Here is a 12177-nt window from a genome sequence, read left to right as displayed (position 1 = left end):
CTCCAAAGATTCAGAGTTTTTTCTAGCACATCTACTTGAGATCCTTTTAAATGGAGACAAGGGGAATCAAACAGGGAAAGCGATGACTCTGCTACTTACCCATGGCGCTTCCCCATTTTCTGAGTTTCCTGAAATGTATATTCTTAGGGCCTACCTTATTTTTGTGATTCTAAGTTGTTTTGAATTGTTTTTAAACAATGAGTTTTAATTGGGACATTAGAGTAAAGGGTGAACAATTAATAATATTAATCCTATTTCGAAATCAAAGTAACGTGAGGGCTCACTGTTGGACCAGTTAGGCTCCCCTGGTAGATTAAAAGTGGGCAGGGAATGGGCTTATTCCACAGAGCTCCTGGGCTAGTTTTTATGTTTTGCTCTGCTCCACCGCACTTGAATGAGGTGTCTGGAATGAAAGATGGTTCAGAATTCCCAGCCATTTTGCTGGCTGCCTTCCAAGGTCCAATGGCTGCTTCCCTTACAATCTCCTGGGTAAAATTAGAACAAAGTTCACTTCTTTCACAAGCACAAAAAGGAAATGCAGAAAAGGAGAACACTGCAACAGCCAAGATCCATTACCCACTCGTAAGTGCTGGGCCTATCAAAGAAGAACCCTGTACCATCCACCTGCCCACCACTGTGGGTGGAAAGAAGACTCGGAAATATCATCAGATGTTCTGCCTTCTGTTAAGTGCTTCAGTTCTTCTTCCAAGGCATGCAGCCAAAGATGTGTATTTCTTCTTGTTTCCAAAGCAATGGAGGAAGGAAACTGGTATTTAGATATCCTTCCAGCAACTGAAACATACCTCATTGACAGAACTAACCAGTCCAGTTCTTGGCTATGCTGCCCCAGCTGAATGGCACTCACTAGCTTGGAGAGAATCCCTTTATTTAACTCTGAAGGTCTAGGCTAGGGATGCAGAAACTGAGGACCTCAAGGCATTGCTAGCATTCTGCTCTTATCATCCCCAACTAGCATGGTCAATGGTCGGGGATAATGGGAGTTGTAGTTCAGCCCACTGGGGATGAGGACTCTCAAGTAGGCCTTGCTTTTACCTCAAGTGGTCCCATCAGTGGTGCCAACACTGTTTAATTTTACCCCCCCCCCCCCATGTTCAAATTATATTAAGAGGAAAGAGGAAAGGACAGAGAAGTTGAGAGAAAATGGCAAATAGAAGAGAAAAACAGAAGGAGGTGAGCAGATGTATACAGTAGTAGCAGTAGGAACAACAACAATATAGAAAAGTGGATTGTGTATCACAGGACATGGTTAAAGTGGGTTCTGGTTCTCAAGAGAGCTATTGTGATATAAACAGATTTAGGTGGCTGTTTCCTGTGATGATTTATGTCACTTACCCACTCATAACCGAAACATTAATCTTTCCTCCAGAGTCAATCAGTCAGACAGTTGTTTGGAAGATTTGGGATGGATTCATACGTGCACTGAGGAGTATGCTGCCCTATTGCTTGTCTCCCAGGTGACCCTTGAGCTGGACTTGAACAACATGGCATTGCCAGGGCACCATCTGAATCTTGCTGCTGAACTCAGCATGCCATGTAGGCAGCCCAAAGAGGCATTGGATTGCAGGAGTTTATTTATACCCAATTCTGTTGGCAGTGGGGAGGTGTCACGTCTGTAGAGATTATCAAAAGACATCCCAAGTGCTAGCGTCAGCTGCACCTTGTGATTGCAGAGATGGGATCTCTTCCCTAGTGACATATCAAAGACAACTGAGGAATCTGAGTGTTTTGCAGAAGTTCGTGTATGAATTGCAAATGCATATTCAAAGTTTTTCTAAAAATAAATATGTCTACCTCTACTCCCTGAGAAAGATTTGAGGAAAAACATAGCATTTGATAAATACATACATTTGCTAGGGGCCTGGACAATCAGATATATTGATGGAAATCGGAATCTAACTGGGGGCTGGATTAACCATTAAGCCAGGCAAATTACTGAACAGTTTCTCATAGCCAAAATGGGGCCATGGTGGTATTGTTCCTGGGTGAGAGGTCCCCAATGGGAAATATGTGGGTAACCCAATTTGTACTAGAGGATTGTGGACAAATGGAGCAAGGGAGAGCAACAAAGGGTTCAGAATAAAGCTACAAGATACAGATCTATCAGCATGCATCTCCTGCAAATCCCTTGGGGTTTATATGAGAGTTTCATCATGAGCACATTGTGTTAGACTGTAAATTGAAACAATATGATAACAATTCCATCTCAATCCAAGATGGGTTAAAGGCAATAATTTTTAAGGGCTGCACAGTTTCTAAACCGCACTTCCTTCAGAAAATAACAGTTCTAAAATGTGTATTGCATGCACAATGCAGTAAGGGAAGTGTGTGAAAAGGTAGCAGATTAGAAAAAGTCTCCGGCTCCACCGGCTTCCCCACGCACCCCTCCAGTAGGCAACTTTTCAAATGGTCACTGCAGTTGTGCTTTTAGCAGCAGCTTTTTATGCAGATGTTAGTTGGCAATAATGTGTGTCTCCATAACGTGAAAAGTCCCTACCCGCTCATTTTTCCATGTGGCTTGGTAGAAGCTTGCCCTGCCCTGGACAGGTTGGGCGGAGGTCAGGTTGCAACCTTCTTCCATTGCGATTTTCTCTTTCTGCCAGTCTCCAGGCCTCTTCCTTGCCCCAAGACTGACCCTTCCCTACAGCCTTTGCTTCGTAACCTGAGGTCCATTTGCCCTTTCTTTCACCTAGTGTTCATACAGAAGGTGTGGGAAGACCCACCATTTACTGTTAGTGGAGATTGTGTCCTAAATTAAATTGGAAAACGCAGAGAAGACATAAAGTCCCATTCCTGCGGGAAACAAGCCCTATAATCTGAGATTATCCAGTTAATAAAGACAGAACGAAGGGGGTGGAGAGGGGGAGATGCTGTCTCTTTCGTTTCTGTAACTTCTTGTGAAAATTGATTGTTAAGTCCTAGAGAGACTATTTGGAAAACTTCAAAGCAGTGCCTTGGATGTTATTCTCTCATTACGGCTTCTCAAATGCTCAGTTGATCTTGTGAGTTGAGAGCTAAATGCAAAACAAATATATTTGCTCTCCCCATTGTTAGGAAGCTCCCAAAGATCAGCAGGTCTTCACATAAAAGGGCTTCATGAATTTTCATTTATCTGGTGGTTGTTTTGAATGCTAGTCTTGGTCATTACGAGGACAAAGGCTTTTATCATCTACCAGCTCCATGGTGGCTTGCCTGGAATGGGTTTGTTGGCTCAGAAAGGCAGGATTGAGTGCTGACCCTACTCGCTGAATTCAGTGAACACTGTAAACGTACTGATGCCAGCAAAATTGGGATCAAAAATTTCCCAATTGGTGCTGTACTTTGCTAGATAAAAAGCATTTGTGGAGAAGCAGGAAATCTTGGTGTTCAAGTCTGTCCAATTCAGCTAATGGAGTCTAGCTGGTGAACTGAGGAACTCTGGATTCAAATCTCCACTCAGCCATGAGAGTGTTACTCAGTTTTAACATTCCTCACAAGGTTAACTTGAAGATTGCAAGAGATGATTGTCCCATGTATGCTGGCCTGAATGTCTTGGAGGAAGAGCAGCATTCAAATATGAACAATAAAATCACATGTCACAATTCACTGAAACAAATTGGAGTCATAACGTTGGCAAAATTCTTACACATCAGATAGAGTTTCTTCCCTACACTGAGCATGGTATAGATGCCAGTAGTGCCCGATGGCACAATTTTGCAGAAACCTTTGCTTGAGCTAGGGATGGGCCCATATGTCAATTTCAGGTTTCTCATTTTTCCAATCTTATGTTTTGTTCCCCACATTTGTACATCAGTTTGTGATGATGGTGATTTTTAAAAAGGTTTCATGAAGATTCACCAGTATTTCTGTGCAAATTTCTCCTAGTAGACACATTTTTGTAAGTGGTTTTGCCTAAGAGACAGCTTTTTTGCAAAGGAATTTTCCTAATACAATGGATTCCCCCCCCCACACACACACACCTGCCATCACCACCCATGTCAGTTCTACTAATATATACATTTTTGTACATGTCACTTGGCTGCAGAACTGCACTGGAAAATTCGGAGAGTGCAGATTTTTGAGGATAACTGTGCTTCTGTCTTGTGTACTGCTTTGGGGAAGTGCAAAGTAGGGAGGTTCACCTTTCAGCCCGGACAGAGCCTACCTTCTCCCTCATCCATCCCTAATCTGAGCAGGCCTTGTCTTCTGTATCACAGTCCTCCCCCTCTCCCGCCTTTGTGCATCGCGGACCTTCGAAAGCCGCATCCCCCACCATATCTGTGACCTTTGGTAGGCTTAGCAGTAATGGTGCAGTGCAGCATTACTGTGTCCTTCTCGGTCACTCGCTTTCGCCGACCGTGTTGGGAGTTTAATGCAATTGCGTATGCCTTGAGAATGTGGTGGAAATGGGGCCGGGTCTCAGCTGCTCTGTGTGATTGACTGGATATTTTTAGCTCAGTTCTTAGAGCTTAGATTGCCTTACATGCGCCAGCCATTGATTCTGCTCTATTATACTCTCGTTTTGGCTGGGCTTGAGGAGCAGGGGAAGAATACAATGGATTGTTAGAGCTGTTATTGAATTGGTGTCTGGAGAAACTTGTTTCTATAAGGAGAGATTGCCACGGGTATGAGGAAATATTGAAGCTCCAAGGCCTGCTTGCCACTGCCAAGAGCGTGGCGGAGCTAAGTTTAGCTGATGAATGGAGCTGGGGCTGGAAGGCCTAGGAAAGAAAGGGGAGGTCAGGGGTGGTCAGGACCCAGAATGCCACCTTCAGATGCACACAGGCCTCTGTTGCAGAGCCTTACCTGATTCGTGACTGTCTGGTGTACCCTATAAGCCTCTTCCTTTCCTTCCTAATTGCTGGCTATCAGGGCACTAGTATAAGCCCTGGATGTCTGCATTACGTCACTAAAGGCTGGAGTAGCTTAAGTGTCCCTTAAGAAGCCATGCAGCTGCTCTGGTGGTGTACGGGGGTGTCCGTGTGTGTGTCTGTGTCTGTCTGACTGTCTGTCTTGCCTGAGGAGATCACCAGTGGTTGAACTGGTCTTCTGCTATTTTTATACCTCTCCTTAGCTGTTTTTATTATAATTTGTACACCACCTTGAGATGGATGTGGAAGGCTAGCAATGGATCATGGTGATGATCCATGAGCAAGGGAACTGTCCCAAGAAAAGTTGAAAACGTCTGTTTCCTCTGAACTTGAAAAACAACAAAAAAAAAGCACCACAAGCACATCTTTGTAATTATACAGGAAACGGGCATTATTCATTTTGAAAGATTGTCCCTCGAAATGCAGCCATTTAATCTGAGTGATCTGCTGGTAGGTGGGTGGGTGTTTTCCTGTTCCTTTGAACAGAGACAGACTTGAAAGATGCATATTGTCAGTCACCCACCAGTAACCTCCTCCTCCTTTTTTGCCATGGGGAAACAAAGCATCTGGGCTGTCCTCCAGGGGGCTTGGCCTCTCGCACACTAGAAGGTAGTGGGAGTGATATTTCCAAGAGCACAGAAATGTTAATCTTAGAATCTGCATAATAGGATATTATCATGTTGATACTAGAAATACAAAACCCAAGCATTTCTTGCGAAAGCTGGCCAAGGTTGCAGCATCATTCCCAAATGGAAATACTAGATGTTGAGCATGGAGAAAGTGCTCTGTTTTGCTTTATCCTTCAGTTTCTTTTGAATGGCATTGATGCACATATTCAAAGTCGGCAAAAATAATAATAATCACAATCAGGTACAAGTTGTCACTTCTAATTTAAGAAGGGGAATGAGAAGAATAGACCTAAATTCTGATCTTGCAGACAAGCCAGTAAGACATAATTATAATTCACCAGCAGGTAATAATGCGGAAAAGAAAAATAATCTCGGGATTTTTAGTTTTAATACATTGTAGGAGGGGCAGGAAATGCCTCATTTTACAGCATTCATGTCCTTTAGTACATGCTTGCTTTAGAGGCACAACTCTTATTACACACTGCTCTGTTGTATTTTCCCAGTCATTTTATGTATTTATTTAAAACATTTCTGTATCCCCTTTCATCAGTAATACCAGGTCAGGTCAGAATAAGAGCCACTGGGAGTCATTTAGAACTATATCTGCCATCTTTAATTTGCTTTTTTTAGTTTCAATGTGGTTATTTTATAAAATTTTGTTTTGTTGTAAAAGGAATTCTTTTGAAGAACATGCTAAAAATACCTCGGTAAATAAACAAATGTGGAACTGTTGCCTTTTTGGAGCTTGAAGGCTTTCTACAGGTGGCAGCCTGCCTTCAGGTGGTTTTAAATCCTCTTTGTTTTAGGAAGGTTTGGACTTTGGTTTCTTAGCTCCACGTTAGTGTGGCTTTTTATTGTGTAACATTTGGACACCCCTTAAAGACACCAGTGATCTGATCTACACCTTGGGAAGGCATGTGTGATTATATTTGACCTCATTTGGTTTTCCCAAGGATTGGCAGGTCAGCCAAGCTCACCATCCTTTTCTCTTTTACATCCACAGTATGAAGTGTCTGGTGAGGAACACCTCTACTCTGATTTCCCAGAGATAGATTTGTCCCAGTTGGATGCCGGTGACTTTGACTCAGCCAGTTGCTTCAATGAGCTGCAGTGGTGTTGCGAGCACTCTGAAACAGAGTCCAGCCAGTACAGTACAGATGACTCCGAGCTTTTTCAGGTACACTTTGCCGTGGGATTCTCTGCGTCACTGTGGGAAATTTACTCTGGGTCACAACTTCCCAACTGTGCATGTATCTTCGCCCAACGATAATACTGTCATTGGCAATACGTTGGTTCTGGGAGCCCACTGCAGAGAAGAAACACATTTCTAGAGGAAATAAGTGTATGCTATGGTCATTATTCTTCATGGGGAGGAGAACAGTGAAAGAATCCATGTAGCACATGTGGATTGTGCTGGAATGATCCATAGGTAGGAGGGAAGAATGTAGTTTTCTGTTTACAGGCCTTCTGACAAAACATTTCTAGTCAGCAGCAGACAGTGTGGTGGGATGGAGGCCCTGACCTGACCTCTTGGTAGATGAGTCACTGCTGCTTACCTGGAGAGGCAAGGACAAGGAAGGGCAATACCATGCAAATGCACTGGGAGGAGTTTCAAATTGAACTCCACTGGTGTTTTTGCAGCTCACCATCACTGTGCCCCTCCCAATAAGTAGCAGTGACTCACTAGCCAAGCCCCACCACAACATCAGTTTGTTTCCTTCATGATTCTGTGAAGGAAGAACACCTGGCCTTCATTTGTCCAAGGAAAGGTAAAGGGTGATCTCTTGTTATTCTAAGGTGGCCTTCTTCATCCTTGGGTACCCAAATATTGTTGGACCACATCTCCCATCATTTGTGACCATTGGATAAACTGGCTGGGGATAATGGGAGTTGTAGCCCAGCAACATCTAGGGATGCATGTCTGAACAGTTCAGATCTAAAGTACTAATATATGGCCTGCTACCTGCAAGAGCAGTTGTTTTGGGCTACAGTTGGGATTTGCGGCTTCTTCCTTTGGCTTCCTGTGCAAAGTGCAACCAGGAACATATGAAGCCACCTTATGCTGAAGGCCAAATTAGATAATACGTTAGGGCTGCACTCTTATATCCACTTACCTGAGAGTAAGCTCCATTGAATTACACAGAATTTAATTCAGGCAGAGTAGAAATGTGTAGGGCCACAAAGTAAATGTGTGGTCTCAATTGCACATCTTTCAACTTTTTTAAAATAAAAAAATAGGACCTGTGGGAGCCTTAGCCTAGATCAGGACTCTGGTACAGTGGAGGGGAACTAATCCTTTTCCCACCCCAGCACAGTTTTGCTGATAAAATAATTCATCCCAAACTGTGATTTGCCCCAAGAAGAGATTTGGGGGCCACTCCCTATATAATAAATAGGTTTTTTGTTGTTATTTGTTATTTTGCACCCCCTTCGCACGGCGCCCTGTACGGGGGAACCACCCTAAATCCAGCGCTGATAATAGTGAGGGGTGGTGGGATGGAGAAAAATTGCAAGAGTTAACACCCTCATGTCTTTCAGTTCTAATTGGAATTGGGGGCTCCTGTAGCTGTTTCTTTCTTTTTCACATTTTTCTTCTTAAAACGAAATATATGTAAATGGCAACCACACACTGAAGGCTTCAAGTTTGGCCCTCCTTCCTTTCAGTGGCTGAATATTATCTCCCCTGACTAACAGCCACTCTCCAGAGTTTCAGCTGATGCTCTTTTTCAGCCTCAGCACTTAGCGTCTCTAACTAGAGATACTGAAAATTGAACGTGGGACTGTGTTCTTCTGCACAGGAAACATGTGGTCTGCCACAGAACGTACAAAACTAATATAGCAACTATCTCAAAGTGAAGAAGCTACACTACATCAATAATTCTTGCAGACAATCACACGCACAACAATAATCTCCTTTGCCTGCCCCTGCCTACCTGGTGCTTTGCCCCTTACGGCAGATGCAACACAGGCCCAGGATGTTCCGTATCCTGCCGGCACTCATCTGTTAATTCCTCCAGACAGAGGAGGCTTATTTCCCCCCTTTTCTGGAACAGCCTGATGAAAGCTGAGGAAAGGTGTCTGTGGGTGAGGAGGGGGGTCCACACTATTAATATCTCTTCTGCAGATGATTAGTGCTCCATTAATTTGCGCTTGGTTTCTAAATGGAGCAAGTGTAGTAAAGCTAATGAGGAGGCAGAAGAGCAGGCGAAGGCTGCCGAGCCCATCCTCCTGTGATCTATTATTAAAAGGAAATTACAGGATGGTGCCTTGTGCCATCCAGCCTGATTTTCAAACCTGACGGATTGTTCAGCAGTGGGTGGGAGGGAGGCAGCAAGCCAGGGAGGGGGGTGGCGATGGGAGGGGAAAGCTCATAGGAAGCAGCACACAAAGTGACGTGGCCCTGGAATGTTAATTTTCCAGCGCACAGAAAGCTTCCCTTTTATCTGACTCTCCAGCTTCGGCGTCACCTCTGCATCTCTCTGTGCACATGGATATTTATAGCTGAGGCTCCCTCTCAGTGTGTTGCTCGTGCTCTCTAAATATATGTGGTCCCATTATACCAATCGGCGAGCTGAGACGCGGTGCAGGTGGATGGAGCCGTGAGCCTGCGAGGAAGATTAAAGGCACACAGATTACCTGCGGGTGACACAGCTCCCTTGGCGCACCCCATGCCGCCTCCCCCTCCTTGCTCTTGGCTTCCCACAAAATACACACCATCTCCCAACAGGGCACAAGGTATTCATGGTGGTGTTTCCATGATCAGGATATGTTGTGAACAGTTCTTGGCTTCAGTTCTCCCCCTGTTAATTTAGGAAGACAGGAAGCTGTCTTGGGGCGGATCAGACCATTGCCCTACCTAGTTCAGTATTGCCTACACTGACCGGTAGGTAGCACCTCTTCAACATTTCGGACAGGGAGTCTTTCCCAGCCATACCTGGAGATGTCAGGGATTGAAGTTGCAACTTTCTGCTTACAAGACAGATGCTCTACCACTAATCCTTCCCATTGTGTTCACATGCACACAATATGCCTGCTCTTGCCTTTTATGTCGAATGCCAGTAGCATTTCCAAGAGTCCAGAGCTAGTTCATATGATGGTGCCTCATCCGCCACCCCGGCTCCCTTCTTAACCCCAGCATAACCTTCCAGGTAACCTTTGCTTCCTCCGAAGGCTGAGCAACAAAGGAGCTTGGTTCCATTTCTGCATCCTGCCATGCAGACTGGTCTGGCTGCTCCAGGCTCTGTCGGCTGGCCCAGTACCATCCCCACTGACTGACTCAGCAGGAACCAGGATGTTGGGAGAGTCCTGCACATCATGCAAAAAGCTAATATTATTGTTGTTTAGTTCCTGTAATAAAAGAATAGTTCATCATTTTATACACTCGATTCCTATGATGATCTTTGGCCGGGGTGGAGGGGTGGAGGATGTCTGAAGAGGTTCTTTGAAGTGCCTCGCCAGAGTAATTGAGAAAGGAAATCAAGGAGGCAGGAGGAGTGAGGAGCAAACAGTGTGGGGTATGAGTTTATACCTGGCCTGATGTAGTATCAGCTATTTGGCAGAAAAAAATCATTCTCCTGTTTCCTCTCCTCCATTAAATACCTGCTGCTTCAGGGGGGAAAGTTTGTGTGCTGTATATGAAGAAAAGGTTTCTTTCTTCTTTTCTTTTCTTTTCCTTTTGTCTTTAGCATAAGGTTGATTTTGGATTCCAGGTTACAACTGCCTGCCAGCTTGCATTTTGTAGTGGAATTATCCACTCATGATGAACTTTTAAAGAATTCCTTCCCCACAGTGACACCTTCACATGCCAGCTTTACACTGTTCTTGCAAAAGGTCGAGAGTGACTGACAGGCCGTCATTGCGGGATACATATTTTCCACTGAACTTCCTGAGGAAAAGATAAACAGAGCTGAAAAGTAAAAGGCAGGTCTTTTAGGAATGAGTGGAGCCTGATGAAACGTACCCTGCTGATGTCCTCCTGCCTGCAGAAGTATCTCACCAATGCTGGAAGGAAAATAAATTTGTTGGGAGAACACAGCCCCCTTTGCTGCCCTTCCTTCTGAGTGCTGCTGTTTCCGCCATAGTTTCTCGTGGTGCTGACATGAATATTTGGGGTTAATGGTGGCTGTAGTCAAATCCAAATAAGCACATACACACAGTCAGTGGGGATTCTTCATTTCTTCAAAGTTAGGCACATCTGTTTGTTTCCGAGAGCCAATTTAAATGTTCATGCAAACGCCTGATGCAGAACTCCATCATGAGAATGCAGATGGGGCGGGGGGAGTTAGGAAACAAGCAGTACCAGCAAAAGAGGCAACAAAGGAGTGTGGGAGACTGTGCCACATTACCCCAGTAAAGCCTGAATTGCCTCCAATTCCCCATACCTGCTTCTATTCAAGATAGACTGGCATTCCTAGGTGATTGCAGCTGGCTCTGGCTCAGCACCTCCCTGTTCTGGAATGCCCCCTTTGGGGACCTTGGTTGACACTGGAGTGTGTAGGGATCCTGCTGGCAGCACCTGCCCCCTCCCACATCTTTGGCAGGTAAAACAGGCGGCTCTCCGGTGTCCCTCCATAGGCGAAAGCTGGCAGGGCTGGACAAAGGAGCACCTCCATCCAATCCACACACTAGTACACAGCTCTCAACAAAGGGGGTTTGCATTGCACCCTTAGCCAATAAGGCATCAGGGCAAGGTTCTCAATAAGATGACAGTAAGAGTCGGACATGACTAAACAACAACAACAACAACAATAACAACAAAGTCTAATGAAATTCAACAGCCAGGCTTGGGCACCTTACCTCCTGCGCCACCAATTCGCATTTTTCACTGTGAGCCTGGCAGAGTGAGCACTGTGCTTCAAAGGTACCCTCTAAGCTGCAGCACCAGCTGACTCCAGGGGCCAATCCCTGTCCACCAAGCCCTAGCTTTAGAGCTGGCACCTATGTTTTGAGTAACCCATCTCTAGCATGAGGACACTTTCTAAGGGCTGTTAAAATTGGGGGGGGGGGTTGGAAGGAGGGAGCTTTCTCCCACCCCAGCCTCCAAAATTTCTCTCTTCCTTCAGGCCCTTACAACCCTGCCCTGCTCCCTCCCCTGTTTTCTGCTGTGGAAATAGACACCTTTTTTATTTGGGCTTCACTTGCTTTGGAGTGACAGGTAGCTCCTGTAGGTCCCAGGATCCCGTATACTGGAACTTGGACCTTGCCAAGTCCTGACACTTTGAGACTCATAGCATGCATTGTCTTTATCAAGCTGTTGTTCTAGAAAGGAAGGAAGGAAAGAACTTTGTTTTTGAAACGTGTTCCTTCTTTCTTTCTTTTCAGCAACTCTTGATAACCTCAGGTACAGAGAAGTGATACAATGCTCCATTATGTTGGAAGGAATGCTAAAGCAAATCATAACATTGAAATTGTCAAGAGCAAAATGCTGCATGACTGTCTTTCAGTTAACATTTGGAGTTCTGCAGTCTCAGACCTGATTTTTGCAAAGTTTAAACATATTGGCTGTGACAGGTCAGAATCAAAGAACTGTAAAATAACTTCATGGCAAATTCAGCTTGGGAAATTAGGAATAGCAGCAAAACGTTTGTTATTCAAAACATCTGGTTGTTAAAATCCACTGGCTCACCCTCCCCTGAACCATTTAGCTATAATCTGAACTCAACAGCGTTCTTTTTTATCTA

The 12177-nt window shown here is 44.7% G+C and overlaps 1 protein-coding gene across 1 annotated transcript in view; it reads left to right on the top strand.

Moving 5' to 3' along the window:
* PPARGC1B (PPARG coactivator 1 beta) overlaps window positions 1-12177 on the top strand; it is a 105916-nt gene that overhangs the window by 67052 nt on the left and 26687 nt on the right. The window contains exon 2 of the mRNA XM_083718915.1: window positions 6501-6674. Within this exon, the coding sequence (XP_083575041.1) occupies window positions 6501-6674 (174 nt within the window). The remainder of the gene's footprint in view (window positions 1-6500; window positions 6675-12177) is intronic.

Source organism: Podarcis gaigeae, assembly GCF_964106915.1.
Source record: "Podarcis gaigeae genome assembly, chromosome: 2".
Lineage (NCBI taxonomy): Eukaryota > Metazoa > Chordata > Lepidosauria > Squamata > Lacertidae > Podarcis > Podarcis gaigeae.
The sequence above is the reverse complement of the archived record's forward strand: the minus strand, read 5'-3'. Positions and strand labels throughout refer to the sequence as shown.